The sequence below is a fragment of the Platalea leucorodia genome (genome assembly GCF_965183815.1).
Source record: "Platalea leucorodia genome assembly, chromosome: 13".
Classification (NCBI taxonomy): domain Eukaryota; kingdom Metazoa; phylum Chordata; class Aves; order Pelecaniformes; family Threskiornithidae; genus Platalea; species Platalea leucorodia.
Window position 1 is genome coordinate 901,533 of NC_138835.1, and position 17,740 is coordinate 919,272.

At 60.8% G+C, this 17,740-nt stretch overlaps 2 protein-coding genes across 5 annotated transcripts in view; both read right to left on the minus strand.

Moving 5' to 3' along the window:
- The window catches only part of DLGAP4 (DLG associated protein 4), a gene marked incomplete at its 5' end in the record, with an annotated part of 67,398 nt that extends 54,869 nt beyond the window's left edge, over positions 1-12,529 (minus strand). For 2 of the 4 annotated variants that reach the window (XM_082326374.1, XM_082326373.1), the window contains 4 exons: positions 1,814-1,928; positions 5,359-5,576; positions 10,914-10,967; positions 11,579-12,529. In XM_082326374.1, the coding sequence (XP_082182500.1) occupies positions 1,814-1,928; positions 5,359-5,576; positions 10,914-10,967; positions 11,579-12,529 (1,338 nt within the window). Of the gene's footprint in view, positions 1-1,813; positions 1,929-5,358; positions 5,577-10,025; positions 10,197-10,913; positions 10,968-11,578 lie in introns of all 4 variants that reach the window. The other 2 variants (XM_082326372.1, XM_082326375.1) reach the window with 2 other exon arrangements.
- The window catches only part of AAR2 (AAR2 splicing factor), a 287,818-nt gene that overhangs the window by 132,458 nt on the left and 137,620 nt on the right, over positions 1-17,740 (minus strand). The window lies entirely within an intron of this gene.

Genomic DNA, 17,740 nt, shown 5'->3' on the forward strand with positions numbered 1-17,740 from the left:
GGGAGGAACTGCGTCTGGCACTGGATGAAAGGGCAGGTCAGACCTGCCAGAGGATCGGACCAGCACACACTGGTGGCTCTACCAGCTCCATCCTGGATCAACAGAGACGCAATTTGTGGGGGGCCCCCCAAATCCCAGCCCAGCTGCAACTGAACTCTCCGATTTGGAGGAGAGAGGGCAGAGTGCCGTGATGACAGCAGCCCCGTGCCTGAGCGGGTGCGGTGGCAGTCGGTGAGCCCCCGGCACCACAGTGCTACCAGTCGGGGCGCGGGGCACTGCCTGGGCAGCTCCTGGCACGTCGTGGGCTGCTCAGACCCTCCAGCTCCAGGACCCTTCTGATGTCTTCACGAGGGTGCTGCACTCAGCTGCTAAATGGCAGCTTTAGACAGGGAGAGGGCACAGACTCAGCCTACCCGTTGTCTTCATGGAGAGACCTGGCTTCAGACACGGATTTACATGCAAAGGACAGGAATGCGATGGTCCTGACCCCTCTCTGCGCAATGAGACACCCAGCACATTGCCGTTGATGTACAAGGAACGAGACTGACCACAAGGAACAAGTACGCCCGTGAGCAATGCCCCGTGCCCTTCCCCAAAGCTCTCCACCGAGGGCTCCAACCACCCGTGACAGCAGAAGCCAGCCGTGGGGCTGGAGGGACGGAGGAGGGCTCAGAGCCCCACACGCCTGGAGGGGAATGAAGGCACACCATCCCACTGCTTCAACCCCTGCCTCGCGCTGCCGCCCTGGATCCTTGTGCACAGACAGAGCGGAGCAGCACAGGAGGGGCACGTGTGCGCACGTGTTCCCACGCAGACGCGTGAACAGAGACGGGACACAACAGCGGCCCAGGGCGACAGCCAAACAGCTGGGCGAAGCTCGCGGAGCCATTGCTGCCCCGAGGACCTCCACCTGCGTACCGAAAGGACGGGGCCCGTGGGGCTGAGAGAAGCACACGGGACCTCTGCAAAGGCCTCATCCTGGCATGGGTTATTTCCTGGCCTGTGGGGCAGCTGGCTTATGGCCACCCAGGCCCCGAGCTGCGCAACAGCAATCCCAAGGGGAGTCATAGTGTGGGACAGGAGTTAAACCCAGTTTGCACTGACTGCACCCCAGAGGTTGAGGTCAGGGCGTGAGCCCATGCTGTGGCAAGGGGTTTGCCACCCACCGCCAGTGCCTCACTGGCATCCTTGGCTTTGCCCTTCCCCTTCCCCTGGGGACCAGGAATATCCAAGGAGACATCCCCAGCTAGCTGGCAGGGCAGCCTCCCGAACTACAGGCACCTTGTTCCCAGGTCCAGGCTGCTGCACGAGGTTTGCAGAGCTCGGCAGGGTTACTGGCCCCGGGGACCCGCTGCAGGGTGCCAGGCTGGGTGCCCCCTTTTGCGCAGGTGCGGCTGGCCCGGGCTCCATTCCCACCCAGTGGGCGTGAGGAGCCAGCAGCAGGGGTGAGCAGCCTTGCAGGTGGCTTCTGGGTGGTGACATGGTGGGACCCTGCGCTCAGAGCAGCCCTGAGCTTCACCCATCGCTGTGAAGCATCGCTCTGGACTACCTGTGGCCATGGCAGAGTGGCTTCAGCTGCACCAGCAGTGCTGAGAGGAGGCAGAGCTAGAGGAAGGGCAGCCAAACATGAATCAGAATTAAGGAGCTGGCCTTTATGCTTCAGTAAAGCTGCCAGAGAACAGCGTGTGCGATTCCTGGAGCACAGCCAGTGCCTTATTTTGAAGGGGGAGAAAGATGGACCTCCCTCCCCTCAGCCGGCCTCCTTCCTCGCTGGGGTGTGCCGGCGCAGCGGGGCTCTGCTCCAGCATCTCACCTGGTTGATGCAACTGGACTCGTTGACGCTGTCAGAGATCTGGTTGTATTCTTCCTCCCAGGTCGGGAACTTCGGAGGTAGGAGGATCTCGACAGAGTCCAGGCGGTCCAGGCTCCTGCCAGCAGAGAGAGAGAGTGAGAGGGGTGTCCCCATGGTGGGGGGGGGCACTGGGGCTGTGCTGGAGCTGCCGCCCTGCCAGGAGAGCCAGACCACCCCTGCCCGCGGCACCCCTGCCCGGCACAGGCCCGCATGGCAGCACGGAGACGATGCTGGGCACCGAGCCCACCGCTCGGCCCCTCTTGCAGCTCCTGGAGTAGAAGGAAGCACTTTCTCACCGTGCTGGCCCCTGGCTTGAGCTGTCGAGTCTAGCACGTGGGTGAAGGTTTGTGGGGTGCAGGGGAAGGAGAGGGGACAAGCCCTTGGCTCCTGCTGCCGCCAGGAATGCGCTGCAGATGCCAGGTTAGTCCAGCCGAACCCCAGGGAGCACGCGGGATCCGTGCTGGCCCCCAGTCACAGCCCTGGGGACAGACCAGCTCTCGCACCAGCTGATGCTGGGGGCCGGAGTCAGGGAAGCTGGCTCTTCCCTGCCTGGACTGGTGGGAAGAGGGTGGGAGGTGGGGTGAGAAATGGCTTTTAAATGGTATCTTGTGGACTTTGCAATTGGAAACACCTGCAGGATTTTTTCAGGTTTTTTTGATTTGTGTAGAGGAACCCAGAAGTTTATCTGGAAGAAGTTCCAGGGGAGCCAAGCCTGAATGCTGGTGCTGCAGGGGCAGGGGGGGTCAGTATTTCCAGAGCAGTTTTTGCTGCAGGCGCAGGGAGCAGCACCTTCCCCGTGCCCCGGGGCTCAGCAGTGGCCTCTGCAGCAGAAGAGCAGGGCTGTCACTGAGCCCGATCCAGCCAAGACCACAGCTACGGTCTCTGCTGAGACCCAGGCACACAGGGGCCGGGAGGGATGTGGAAGGATGGGAGGGACGTGAGAGGAGGAGGAGGAGGAGGAGGAGGAGGAGGAGGAGGAGGGATGTGGGAAGGATGGGGCTCCCCCGTTCTTCTGTTCCACCACGAGACCCTGCGTGAAGGAGTCCTTGTCACAGATCAGGTGGGGCATGGCGGAGGACACGGTTAGCCACGCCAGCCTGGGCGAGCTGTGGGAACTCTCCCTCTTGAATCACCCGTGCTCCCTACAGAGGACCCTCGGGGTGCCACTTCCCAGGCGTCTGGCAGGGCCGTGGGTGCGGAGGTCTGTCCTTCACCAGCCTGGAGGACAGCGAAGCTGAGGGCAGGGTGCGTCCCAGCTGGGCAGGAGCCCCGTGCAGCCTGTGGACCTCCAGGAAGGACCATGGCACCTCCTGAGTCTCGGGCGCGGGGCGTGACGAGCACAGGGAGCAGCCTCTTCTGCCAGGGGTGATGGAGGAGACACCCAGCCCCCAGGAGACCCGCTGCTGAGTGGCCAAGGGCAACGCAGCTCCCCAGGCCCTGGGCTATCTGTTTACTGCCTTGTTTCCCTCGGCCTGAGAGGGTTTTGTCCGTGAGCTCACCGCGCGTCCGTGGTGTGAGCCAGTTGTGTCCTGGGGCAGGCAGTGTCCCTGCCCGCCTCCCTGTGCCCAGCCCACTGGGCTTCACCCTGACCTGCCCTCGCAGCCTGCCCATGGGGCAACCGAGTCACAGAGCAGGCAACAGACTTCGGAAGGGCAGAGAGCCTCTCACAGGGACGGATCGTGTCTCTCCTCTGTGCCTCGTCCTGGCTAAGGCTGCAGCTGTCCTTCTGCCTGCAGCCCCTCCTGTCCCAAACCACAGGCCCAGTGCCCCAGGGGTGGTGGAGCCCGGAGACGGCCCCAGCAACTCTGGACAAGGAGACGGAGGGTCTTGGTGAGGGCTGGCATGGGGCTGTGCCCGGGCACGGTGCCCCCGCTGCCGTCCCAAGGGTGTGCCAGGCTGGCGGGGGACCCCGGCGAGGCCCCGCAGCAACCAAAGCAGCCACAGCATCCAAAAAGCTCCTTGTTGGGGGGGGAGAGGCGAGGGGGTGGTCGGCAGATGGCAGCCATGCTCATGCTCCGGCGCTGCTCGGTTGGCACTGGGGCCTGTCCTATGCCCCAAGCCCGGGGCAGCCTGGGGCAGAGGGGACGGGCAGACCAGGGCGCGATGTCCCTCACTGGAGCGCAGCGCCAAGAGCTGCGGAGCCCCCTCCTTCCCAGGCAGCACCCTTCCCTCCAGCAAAGCTCCTGCTGGGGACCAAGCGCTCACAGCAATAGCCGCGTCCTGCCCGGACCCCTCCTCTCCCGTGTCGCTGCATCCACAGCTCGGCTGCTCTGCCCCTCCTGCTCCAACACCCTGCCCTGACTTACCCCCTTCCTCAAAGCTGCCTGTCCGTGGGCTCCGGCTGGACCCCAGCAGCCCAGGTGGGGTCATACCCCGACGGACATGACCTGAATGGACAATGAGCCCAAGCCAGGAAGAACCTTGGTCTCTCAACTCGGGTATTTTGCATTAGAGACCCCTGGACCCAACTCTGCTCCCCCTGAAGTGGATGTGAAGGCAGGGAACAGGGATGGATTCAGAGCAGCATTTCCAGGGCTCCTCACAGTTAATTTTGTCACCATCTCTCAGCAGAAAGCAGCACCTGGTCTGCAATCTGAAGCCACCATGAGGGGTCTCCACGCTGCCTGCTGCGCCCTCACTTCCTTCAGGCTCCGCGGCGGCTCCTGCCTCCTCCTGCCCCTCTGTGCTGCTCACACCCTCCCGAGCCACAGCATCTGGGACACTGGCAGCCTGTCCCAGCCCCTGGGCGCCTTGTCCCGGGAAGCGGAGCAGCTGGCGAGGACACCGCACAGCATCGCCTCCGGCCAGGTGGCCCACACAGACCCCGTCCTGCAAGGACCAGCCTCTTGCCCAGCAAACTTTTGCTGCGTTCCCCTTGCTCTGCTGTCTATCTGTGGGTCTTCCTCCCTCAGTACCTGGCCCCAGACCTCCTCGCTCATCTCTCCTGGCCTCAGGGTATTTCCCAGCCTCGTGTGCCAACGGGGCACTTTCCGGCTGGTGCCAGAGTCCCTGGGACACCGGGGGAGCAAAGCAGATGGCACAGTCCCAGCAGCCCACGGGCTGCGTGCCAAGTGTCCACGGCCATGCTGGCTGAGCACCTTCCACATCTCAGTAGCATCATGGGGTTGGGACCTCTGCACTCCCTCGGAGGAGCAGGTGCTTAGAGAGGAAATCACACAGCTCCACCAAAGGAGTGCCCTCCCCGTCACGGAGGGGACAGGGGCCTGGAGCAGGCTCCTAACACCAGGGCTATTCGGGGTCACCAGGATGGAAAGCTCTCTCCATTCCTCTGCCACCTCTTCTCCTGTCCTGCTTGTCTCCTCATCTGCCTGCCCCGTGGCAGTCCGAGCTGGTGTGCAGGAGCCCTGCTGGGCTCTGATCCCCACACGGGGTCTCCATGTGGGTGCTGCTGGCTAGACCCCAAGGACTGCTTCTGGGGTGGCCCCCGAAGGCCTGTGCAGAGCTCCCGGAGGAGAGCAGGGCGCTGCCCCGAGCTCCAGCGTTACCTTTGGGTGGTGCTCTGCTCACTCAGGGACTGTTGGGTGGCCTTGAGGTAACTCTGCCTCCGAGCTGCAGTTTTCGGGGATGGTTTGGGGCTGGTTTCTGAGTCTTCACTATCATCATCCCCCATGGCTTTGATGTAACTCCCGCTCCGCATGCGCCGGCACGGGATCTCGCTGTCTTTGTCCCGAGACAGCGTGTTGTTCCACTCCCCCTGAGGCACCTGCAAGAGTAAGGGGAGCATGAGCAGGTGTGAGGGACAGCAGCTCTGGGACCAGCAGGATCACGGGGACTTGGGGGGACTGGTGGCAAGGACAACTGTTGGACCCTCAGCTGGAGTGCAGTGGGAATGGGCAATGCAATTCCTTTCCAACCCTCCCTTACCAGTTCATGCCAGGCAGCCTTACATTTGATTGCCTCTGTTTTAGCACATCAACCCACAGCCAGCCGCCCCCCACCACTGCAGACCACCTTCACGCCGGGCCATGCTTACAGAGCTGACACAAGCTGTGCAATGCCAGACATAACGGGGAGGGAAGAGTCTCACCAGGTTTGCACTGGGCACTGGGACAGGAGCGGCACACACTTGTTCAACGCAAAGCCCACGCTCGTTTAATGTGAAGTGCACGTACTGTTCAGGCCAAGGCAATCAAGAGCTGTTGTAGACCAGGACCTGTAGATCAGAGCCCAGACCTTCACTAGGTCCAGCACCCTTTAAGGTTTCTGAGGTGAATGTGACTCTTAGTGGCTGAAATTCATTTCTGAAGCCAAGCCAGGCCCTCACAAGTCCCTCTAGAGCAGCTCAGGCACATAGACCTGACACATGGCACATGGCCTCTCTACTCAGAGATGAGTAGTACCTTCTGCAAGAAAAGCACTTCTAACACCACTGAGACGACAACGCTGCAATTAATTTAAGGCAGACATGGTCTCTTGTTCCCTCATTAGAGATGGGCGAGATGATGTTTCCATGAGAGCCAGAGCATTGAGCAACTGAAGTCACCAACGCCATCGCCTGCCTGTCCTGCGAAGGGTTTGCATAGGCGACCAGAGGCATGGCCAAGGTGCTTGGCCAGCAGCGGGGCCAGATGTCAGCCCAGGACTGAGCAGGACAAGAGCCACACGTGGTGTGGGACAGGCCAGGAGAAAGATGGGGCAACCTGAGCTGCCAGGAGCAAGCCTTGGTTTCGTGGCTATCTTGGTTTGCAGCTGGCCTTTGGCCCGCCCTTGAGCTGAGGAGACGTGGCCAAGGAGAGGCAAGGGGAGATGTGAGGAACGCAGCAATGTCAAACCAGGCAGGGCCCGGGACAGCCCGCGGCCCCCCGGCTGCTGCGGGAAGCGGCCTGGCCGCGCCGTGCCATGGGGAACAGCCAAGGGTCTTGCGCTGAGTGCAGCTCGTGCTGCCAAGAGCGTCCACGTTGGCTGTGCTGGATGGAGGTGTTGGATTCGCCCAGCTCCCTGGGGGGCCATTACTCAGCCAGGGTTTAGACAGCGCTTTGGGGATGCAGAGCTGTGTTGCAGCCAACTGTGATGAGCCAGAGCCATTAAGCGCTGCCTGGTTCCTGCTCCCCTCCTTGTGCACAGCAGGCGTGTTCTGTGGGAGCCCCGTATGGACCCCATCCCTCTCCTAGGGACAGCCTCCACCAGCTTCCCCGTCGCATTGCGACAGCCCACTGGTCCTAACTGGGCTGCCTTATTTCTCCTTTCCCTCGCCTCTCCTCTACTTTGTGCCTTGGCAAGGCAGCAAGAAACAAAGCTGCTCTCAAGGTGCTCCACATTCCAGTTTAGCAGCGTCACGGGGAAGGAAGATGCCTGGCAGGACACCCTTTGAATCTGGTGCCCCAGTTTGGAGCGTGTCCTGCCTCTGTCTGCACGCAGAGTCCAGAGGGACTCCACGGCTCCTGCTCCCGTGGGACAGAGCGCAGGACAAGCGTTTCAAAAGTGCCACACCTGAAAAGACAAGTAGGCGCCCTTGGGGATCTTCAAAAGCAGTGCAGGTACTTGAGGTGCTGCTCAGGACTCTCCAGGGTGCTTCTCTGCACCTTCAGGCACCTGAGAGACTGTCCCACAGTCTCTGAAGCTCTGCGATGGGGTGAAGAGCCCAGGGCACCTCCTGTTGTCAAGGGACAGACCTCGATGGTGGCCAGTGCAGCGCCTCGATGGCAGCAACGTTCCGGGCACCTGAGACCCTGGGCTCTGAACACAGCCCGTGTCTTACAGAAAGGGCCAAGTGGAAACGAGGGCTGCCTTGCGTCGCACCGAGGCCTGGCACAGAGCGGCTCAGGAGGCTCCTCACAGGCTGTGGGAGCCTTGCTGCTCGTCACGCTGCTCGCCCAGAGGTAGGCTTGGTTCTGCCCGTGGTGGTTTGGTTGGGGTGAAAGGGGTGGGAGCAAGAGGATGCCCAGGTGGAGAGCCCTCGCAGGTGGCTGCTGGCACAGCGGGGATCCACCCTGCCCAGTGGCTGCACGGGAGGGGAGGAGCGGGCAGCAGAGATGCTCTGCCAGGCTTCAGGATGCTGATCCTCCTTTCTGCCCGGTCCTGGTCCGTGTGGTGCCCCATGGTGCCCCACATGGGATCCAGGCACATGTTGGTCCCTGGGAGCCGGGCTCCGCTGGCACCATCCTGCCATAATACTGCACGTTCCAACGAAGCAGAGCCTTCTGGCTCTTCTGCTCTCTGTGTCATGAGCTGAGCACGGAGGGAAAAGGAAAGAAGTGGCCACACAGAGGCTTCCTCCCACCTTAATTCTGGCTGGGGCATTCCCCAGTCACCTGGAGCGTTAACAGAGGGGAGAGCGGAGGGGAGGGGAAATGTCCGATCCTGGGTGCTGGGCAGGAGCGAAAGAGCTACCCTGTTCCCATCGCCTTGGTGAGGTCTGGGGGAAGAGAGACTCAGGGAGCAAAGAGGGTTTCCATTCTGTGTGCCAGCTCTGGCACGCAGCCCTGCCCCGGCACACATGGACATGCACTGCACACGAATGCACCCGCCGAGGCACCGCGGGGCCGGACGCAGCGTGCAGGGATGCACGTGCCATGCAGCCAGGCTCCAAGGTAGAGACTGAGCCCGATGCGGGAACACGGCCGCTCCCTCCAGGGCCGGATCCCTCGTGGCGTCCCGAGGGCTATGTGTGGTCTCAGGCAGGTCCTCAAGAATGCAAGCTGGAGCCCAGGCTGCCTACGGGCCCCATCTGTCCTTCTGGCAGGGCACCTTCTGGGACGGACCTGGGCCGGGTTTCCTGCCCCATGGGCAGCCCCGTGGGGCTGGTGCGAGGGCAGCCAGCATCTGCGGAGTGGCTGGCACGGAACAGGTCACCCGCTCCGGATTACGAATTTATTTTGGGGGCTACTGGGGGTTAAGGAAGCTTCGGTACGGACTGTAAGTGGGGTTGGGGAGGCTAATCTGGGTGATGCATCAGGCTAATGGTGCCTGTGGCATGACTCTGTCCCCTGGGAGCCCCGACACTGCCCATCCCTTCCGTGTGGTCTCATATCCACAGACGGGTCTGAGTCTGTGTCTGGGGCCGAAATGCTGATCAGCCCTGCCTGCTCCTGTTCACCCCCTGCCCGGGGCATCTCTCACTCCAAGGAGCTTCTTGGCCCGTGGGATCCTGACCCCTCAGCCTCTTCCCTTGCACCCCCAGCCACACGTGGGGCCCATGGGGAGGGGAGAACAGGGGACGGGGAGCGCAGCCTCCCTCCCTGGGGACTGTGCTCTAAGGACAGTGCTGTGTCGCCTTGGGGGCTGCCCCCAAGAAACCCCCACCCTCACGGGACAGGGCTGGACCTGGAGCTGGGTGATCACCCACTCTCAGCTCCAATGTCTGGGTCTGGGGATGGGCCTGGAAACATCACATGGACCCCCAATAGTCCCCGATGAGCCCCAAGGCTACCCGGAGCCTGCAAATGGGGCAGGGGAGGTGAATAGCCTTGGGGGCTTACCCCAGCCTGCAGGCTGGGGGTCCCGTTTGTCCCCTTCCCACTCCTCCTGCCCTCCCTCACGTCAGAGGGGCACTTCTCCACCTCTGGGACCCACTGGGCATTTCTGCCTTGCAGCAGCCCCGTCCGCAGCAGGGCAGGGCCCCCGTGCTCCCCAAGCACCGGGCTCTGCGAGCAGGCAGATGCACGCGGTCCCTCAGCACGGCACAAGCAGGGAGCGGGCTCGTCCTGCTGCAGGGAGGAGCGGGTGGCAGGGGACACGTGGCCTTGCAAAAGGACATTTCCCACACACCAGACTCCAGAGGTGACTTCTCCATCTGAGGAGGGGTCTGGATACAATCGTCCCATCCTACCCTGAGGGCCCCGAGCCCTGTGCCCTGCCCTCCGGGGCTCACACCAGGCGGCCGAGGGCAAGCTCAGCCCAAGCATCCGTGACCTGTCGGCTTGTGAGGGCACCGAACATCATGTTTTCTGGACTGGGTGCCCGGGGCCTTGGCTTTGCTGGCGAGATGCTGCCGGCTGCGGGGGCTGCCCCAGGCGCTCAGCATGCCGGTCACACCCCAGTGTCCCCCAGTGCCCCTCCAGCCATGCCGACAGCGGCTGCCGGCTGCTCCCTACCCAGGCTGCTCCCGCTCCGAGTCTGGTGGCGCAGGCTGCTGACCCCGTCCGATGGTCCCAGGAGGGTCAGGGCGGGGAGGGAGCTGGGCAAAAGCTTCCCCTCAAAACAGGATCCCTACCTGGCCGCTGCCTGCGTCGGTCGGCCCAGGGCTGAGGGGCTGGTCCCACCTCCGCGGGGGCTCGCTCGGCTGCAGCGGGGCGGCACCCGTGTCCTCCCAGCCGAGCGGTGGGGCTGCCCAGCTGCTGGCCGGGCTCACGCCACCCAGCTGTGCCCACAGCCCTCCGTCAGGCTGTCGAGAAACGGAGGCTCATTACATGGGTGGGGAATAACGGGCAGGGCAGTCTCGTACCCCCGGCCGTGGCAAACCCCGGGAGGCGAGGGGCTGTGGGGGTAGCGTTCAGCACCGGGGGCTGCCTGTGCTGGGCTCTGCTGCTGCACCCCGAGGGGGAACAGTGCCGGCGGATATCTTGTCTGCAGCTCTTCAATCTCCTAACGCTTAACTGAAAGGAGGGGGGCAAAGAAAAAGAAACCAGGCCGAGAACATTTTTTCTGATGACGTTCCTGATGCAATAAGTCCCTCTGAAATTTGATTTGCAGCTGTGGCCAGCAAGGTATTGGAAGCAGAGTGCGCTTCAATAATTCATTGCTCTTTAAAGCCTCTAAGCCCGCTGGCCACAGCCAGGGGAGCCCACGACACCTTTGCATTAAAAAGGATGCTGGAGATTTACATACATAGACTAGTCCCCTCTCCCCCCATCCAGGCCTGGCTTATTTATCTTCATTCCTCTCTCTAGGGCACAACCAGGTTTATGTTCTTCAAGCGCCACTTTTTGAAACCGCCACAGCGACCTGGTGCTCTTGGTGACGGGGGGTTCAAACCAGCATTAGCCATGCAGGCTTCTGCCATGCAAGCGGGCGGCTGGCACTGCCCTCCTGGCCCCGCAGCCCTGCCCGCGGGCGGGTGAGCAGCAAAGGCAGTCATGCCCCGCAGAGCTGCAGGTCCTACCAGCGCTCCAGGGAAGCTCTGTAGAGCGGGGCTTACTGGGCACGCCGGCACATCCTTGCGACGCGTGGATATAAGGGGTTAAGCATCAGTTATTACTGGTGACCTTCAGACTGTGGGATGGTGGCGGTGCTTGGCCGGAGGCCGGGGAGCTGTGTCTGGGTGGGCTATGAGCCGCGGCCCCTCGGCACGCTCAGCTGCCTGGGCACCGAGTGGGAACAGCTGCGTGTGGGCAGCCAAGTGCCCGGCTGCCCAAGAGCCCAAGCACCTGCAGGGTCTGGGCGGGCAGTGCCGGAGTGCCGGGGTCCCGCAGCAAATGGGGATCACAGCAGAGGGTGCCGAGGCTGCGGTGTGGGCACATCACCTCCTCCCCATGCTGCCGTGGTCCAGCACAGGGGCTGTGGGTCCTGGGGCAGCGCTGCAGCTGGGGGAGCTGGACCCCATCCGCACCAGCATCCCTGCGGAAGGGCTGGAGGTCTGCCCCTGGGGCCTTGGTGACTTTATCCCCCCCAGCCCTCTCCTGGCAATGGGACTTGAGGTGGCAGCTGAACCACCTGGAGCTGTTTGATAAGGTCTGCTGGGGAATAGGGCGCCTACCGAGAGGGTGTCCCCTGTCTTCCTGCGCTCTCCCTGCATGGAGCAAGCCACAACCCCTCCGCTGCACCCACCTGTAGGTAGTGGTAGGCCAAGTCTTGATGGCAGGACTTGGATTTCAGCAAGGCTTTGTCGATCGTGGCGGAGGCCTTCTGGCACACTTCCCGGGCATGGCTGAGCGTCAGCGTGGACCAGGAGCCCCTCTTAATGTAGTTGGAGTCATTGTTGATGGGGATATTGGTGCAAGGGGTGACCTTGAGGTCGTTATTGCTCTTGGAGGATTTCAGCATGTGCTCGCTGATGGTATTGTAAGCGTGCATGAAATACTTCGGCTGGCTGTGGTCCGGCTGCCGGCCCAGTGTCATGAGGCCCATTGGGTTGCGGTAGCTGCAGGTGTCGCTGTCTAAGTTGTCATCTGAGCTCCACCAGCCTGATATGTTGGATCTGGTCCTGCGCTTGGGCTCGGAGGTCTTCGCTCGGTCTTTGCTCTTGCTCCTCCGGTTTTGCTTGGGGTCATCCGCCCCCTTCTTGCCGTTCACGTTGCCTTTGGTGGGGCCCTCCAGAGACTGGGACTTGGCGAACAGCTTCTGGACAGAGTGGACAAGGTGCCGGATGCGCCCGGGGCTCTCGCTCCGGTGCTTCGCATCGCTCCTCTGAAACTGGAGGGTGCTGAAGCCGTCTCTGTGGATGGGCAGCTGCTTCTCAAACTGGTCAAGGAGGTTGGCAGGCAGGCGGTTGATTTTAGTGGCTTGGGCATGGCTCGGAAAAGGGTTGTCATCTGGGACCTCGAAGTGGGAGTTGTAATGGATGCGGGGGAAAGTGCTGCTGTTGGAGATCTGGTTGTTGAGTGGAAGCAGACAGTCGCCGTGGAGGGTATTCTGGGCTGGGAACCGGGGGTCCATGGTGAAGGAGTCGGTGGGGCTGAGGAGATAAGGGTTCCTGTCCTGGGGGGCATAAAGAGAGTCTTGAGGGGAGTCCAGGTTATCGGAGAGGTGGCGGCTTCTGTTATCTCCTAAGCCCTTCATGGTCCCGGCGTTTCCTAGAGCATCGCTCAGGGATGGGGTGGCAGAGCCCTTGCAGGAGCGCCGAGCCTGCTCCCCCGCAGACCTCCCCGCACCTGGAGGAAGAGGAGAGATGCTGAGAGCCTGCCGGGAACCTCTTTGGCAGCCCGCGCCTCACCGGGGCGTCCTTGCGAGGGCTGTCCCAGCTGGAAAAGCAAATGCCCCCAAGGTTAAGGGACGAAGGAGAGAAGCAGGACGGGAGGGGGGTGACATGGCAGGAGGGGAGGAGCAGGGGCCCGAGATCAGGGGCTGGAGAGCACAGGGTACAGGAGAGGAGGGGAAGGATTCATTCTTCCTAGCTGCAGTTTAAAGTGCTTGTGGGTCCCAGCGCTCAACCACAGGCTGCTTAACTAATGCTGCTGCTATTTTTCTGGTCTCTGCACATGTTTATTTAATAGAGTCCCTTCCCCAGCCAGCATAACAAAGGCTAGCAGGGGCGCTGCCAGCAAATCACCGCTCCTGTCCCATTTGTTCAGAGGGCTGGAGAAAAACCTGCTGTCAAACACTGCACACGGGCCTTGCCCGAGCCAAGGGAAGCCTGGAGCCGAGCATCCTGTCTTCTGCATTACGCTTCGTGTTTCTGTGGTTACTGGATCTCGGAAGGGGGCTGGCAGCCCTGCTCTGGGTGTTGCGTGCAGCTGCGCTAATGCGATATGATGTCAAACGTCTCCTCTCCAACAAGCGCCCCAGTTTATGGCATGTTTTACCCTGGAGGAAATTGTTTCAGTAGCTACGATGAGAGCAGAGGTGTTTCTGAACACGCAGAGCCTCACCTGAGAAGCTGTTTGCTGCTCAGTTGATCTTTCCTGCCTTGCTGCATTGCTCCCGGGGGAGCTGTGTGCCCCCCGAGCCTGGCCGTCCGCCCCTCGCTATGGTCCCCGCTGCCGGAGCAGGGGGCCGAGGCTGGTGTCTCTGGCCCGCTCAGCAGGCACAGGCATCCCCGCGGGGTGGCGGAGGGGTAGCCGGACACGGAGGGTCCCCGTGGGGCAGGGGAGCTCCTCACTGAAGGTTTCTTTGGTGCACCTGCCCCGTCCTGCTCGGCTCAGAGGGCTCCTCATCTGCACTGGTTTATACGGGGAAAAAAAGACAAATTTTTGGGGCTGCTTAAAGAAAATCAATGAACATATAGATGAGCTAAGTTGATCAATCCATGTGTTGATTTTCCATATTTAAACCTATTTGAAATCATGTAGTGTATAAACTAATTCTTATTTCCTTTTACCTTTTAGTTTAGTTTCCTATTTCCTTTTCATTTGAGTTTGAGTGCAGCTTGAAGGCAACCAGCAAACACTGAAGCATCCTATGGGTGTAAAAATCTGGAGAACCGGTATCCTAGACTACTTCTGCAAAATCCAGAGCCCCAAAACACGTCTGCGTAGCTGAACGGCCGCTCCTTGGTAAGATGAAGGGGCTGCTCTGGGAGCTGGGACGCCAGGCTCTGTGCAGAAGAGCCATTTTCCAACCCTAGGGTGATCCAATGTTCCCCAACACGCGCCTGGAACGGAAAACAGCGCCTGGGCCCTCAGAGCCTCCAGTGAGCTTGTGAGAAAGAAAACCATCATTTGCTTCTTCCCAGAGAGCAAGTAGGATAGCAGTGTGTCCCTGCGGGGAGCTGAGCTGGTGGCCTGGGCTCCGGGGTTCTCCCTGTTCAGCCACAAACTTGACTCCGGTCTCCCTGCGGAGCCTGTCCTCCTGCACACGGGCCCGGCAGCAAAAGCAGCTAGGACCGAAGTGGTGCGGGGAGCAGAGTCGGCAACCACCGAGGGACGATAGGGACTGACAGACTCGTTTTCCTTCCTCACACAGGGAAAAATGTATTAATAATGAAAAGCAGCTAGGCTTTAAATAATTGTTTGGAAGCACAAAAAGAATCATGGAATCATAGAATCGTTAAGGTTGGAAAAGACCCTTAAGATCATCAAGTCCAACCGTTAACCTATCACTGCCAAGTCCATCTATACCATGTCCTCGAGCACCACATCTATCCGTTCTTTAAATACCTCCAGGAATGGAGACGCAACCACTTCCCTGGGCAGCCTGTGCCAATGCTTGACCACCCTTTCGGTGAAGAAGTTTTTCCTAATATCTAAAAAGAAGAAGTGGAATGTCTTCTGTAGCTGACCTGGGCCCTGCACTGGTCCGGCTGCCTTCACCTACAGCCTGGTGCCCTGCCACGTGGCCTGGGCTTTGGTGGTGTGGGAGAGACGATTTGGCCCTCAGGCCTCTCCAGCAGACGGACAGTGCCCGTGTGCTTTGGGGATGAGGACGTGGCTGCTACCCTGGCCTGAGCTGGGGGAACTTTGAGGCCAAACCTGCCCTTCTTGCCGAAACACCCAACGCAACATTAGCCTTGACCGGTGTCCTGCTGCTCGTGGCGGGCGCCATCCCTTTCCCGTTGTGCTCTGCAGCAGTTAGGTGCAGCAGCCTCTCTGGAGTCCCTTGCCCATGGGACAGCACCCATGTGAGCTGGTGGAGCAGCAGTGGGTGCTGGCTGGAGAAGTGCCACGGAAGAGAGACGCATGGATGTGCCAGGCAGCCCCGCTCCTGCTTTGTGCGAGCCGGCATCAGCGCACTGGTTAAAGAGCACTGACAAAAAGCCCCAGGAGATGTTCCCAAAGGAAATCCTCTGGGCAGAAGAGAAGGATGGGGTGTAGAAGGACAGGCTCCAGACTGAGCCATCCGTCTGGTCCTTTAAATTCCAGATGGCCCCAAATGGGCAAGCTCAACCCTGCTGAACTTGGAGGGGAAGCCCTGCAGGTAGCGGGCAGCCCAAGTCCTCCCTGAACACCACCCTGACCTGCCCAGGCTCAGCTCTGCCCGCCGTGGCCTCTTTCTCCCTTCCCTCCATGCCCCAGCTCCGGACTTCTTCGCTCGGGCTCGGCCGCCCGAGGCCGTCAGGGCTCTGACGGACGCTGCACTTCTCCCTTCACATTATGCTCCAGGAGTCAGACAGTCCCTAAGACTCAACACAGCGCTGATTTGATTATAATGGGATGTCTCTGGATATTGATAGTAAATACGGCTTTTCCTACAAAGGGCAATCAATATTTGAAGCAGAGATCTCCCAGGCACTCCCGAGAGAGAGACTTCAGCCCCGCGACTGCTTCACCATAAAGCACATCGGCATCACTGCTTTTGTGTTCGCTGGGCTCCAGAATAAAGTAAAACTGCCTTAGGACTCCAAATAAATAGGGAAATGAAATGAAATAAATGAAATGAAAATAAATGAAATGCAACGAAAGCCTGGCTTGCAAGTGAAGAGTGGGGCTGGGGGCCGGAGTGGCTCAGGAGGGCTCAAGAAGCAGAGGGGCAGGGAGGAGGGAGTGAGGGGACCGAGGGGCTGGGGGACAAGCAGGAGGGAGGGAAAGTGAAGTCTGGGGGGGCTGGAGGGTGGGAGCAGGAGGGGTGGGAAGGCAGGGAGCAGGGGAGGGCAGGGAGCAGGGGAGGGCAGGGAGCTCCCCTCGCCCAGGCTGCTGCGCTCTTGCCAAGGGTGGACACTCGCGTCTAGGTGGCAGAGAGTTTATGGCTCCCTTTTCCTCCCGGGGGCTCCTGCAGGGCTGCCAACAGGTCCCGATCCTCCTGCCCGTCCTGCTTGCCCCGGGCATCCCTTCGCTTGGTGGCCAGCCGCAGCCAACACTTGCTGCTGGGCACGTGTCGGGCCAGGGCTGGGGGGGCAGTCAGGACCCCCCCAGCCCCTGGTGCCCCCCACGCCGTGGTCGCTGCAGCCTCTCTGAGCTGGTTTCCCTTTAAGAGGGATTAAACTGTTTTCATCACATTTCAATTACTCTCTGCAATCCTTGGCACGTTCTTGAGACGTGGGGTCAGAGAAGGGAAAAACCCAACAAGCCTCTTCCCTGCCATCTTTTTAATTTGGAAGGATGAAAAAGCTTGAAGTTAAATCTCCCAAATCCATGATCTGGGCAAGCGCTGCCTCCCAGGACAGCCGCCTGGTGCCCTGCTGCGTCCCCCCGCCCCAAGGAGGCCGACGGCCCCCGACCACAGGGAGGGCACCCAGGGCGGCCGGCAGGAGAAGACCCTGGTTAGCAGATGGTCATGGCCGGGGCTGCCGGGGCGTGGAGGGGATGCAGCGCTGAGCCAGGGAAAGGGGCAGGTTTGGCTTCGTGGCCCCATTACCTTCCTTCCCCTCAAGCCTGTGCTTTTTCGGGGTTGCCCTTCCTCTTCCCAGTGGCTCTGCTGATGCTCAGAGGTCTCTGAGGCGCAGCGGATGACCGACCTGATTTATGCCGGTTTTGTGTGTCCCAAACCACGCCGAACCCCAGCTGGAGCCAGCTGCCTCTCGGGCACGGTTAACAGCAGCGGCACTGGCGCTGCCGGTTTGCAGGCTCAGACCGGCTGCGCTGAATTCCCTTACAGCAGCACCTCCTGCAAAATACACCTGCAGCTCCAGCCACCGAGCCGCGTATGAAGTCTCTAATCATGCAGGAGACGATAGCCTTGCCTGAAGAAGCTTCCTGCTCGGCGGGGACTCCTCTCCTCCCCTGGCTGAGCGCTGCCAACGTTTCCCTCCTGTAGCACCCACAGCTGCTGCGCTCCTCCTCCGTGAGTGGGAGATGGGGCCGGGCCGGGGGCTGCCGAAGCGGGCGGGAGATGCTTCACTCCACTTCAGGAAGACTGAATCACATCTTCATTGTAGCTGAAAAGCCTCTGTTGTTGTAAGAGATACTTCAATGACTGCAAATATTTGCTTTTCTGTCTGTTTTTAACAGCAAAGAGACTGGGCTGGCCCGAACTCTGGGCAGAGGAGGAGGTAGCCAAAAGGAACGGGATGGAGAAGAGGAGGCAGCTGCAATGCAGTGTAGATAGAAGCAAAGCAATGATCTCCTAGCTGTCTGTCCTGGCCTCACTCTCGCGTGCCTGCCCAGCTTCTGGCTGTCCACCCAGCTCCTAAGTTTGTTCCCTGCGGAAACACCAAAGCGTCTGCCCCCACGCTGCCTGCCAGCCCGGGGGCCTTCGTCCTTGCTAGACGGAGGGAGGAACCCACCACCTCCGGGGAGAGCTCGGCTCTCTCACCCCCACCTCTTCATGTCCCATCCAAAGGACATAAGGCACCACACAACACCAGGCACCAGCACACAGACCTTGCTCCAGGCGGTGCCAGCAAGAAGCCAGAGCCCTTCTCGCCAGGCTTCTTGGCTGGCATTTATGGGACAATCA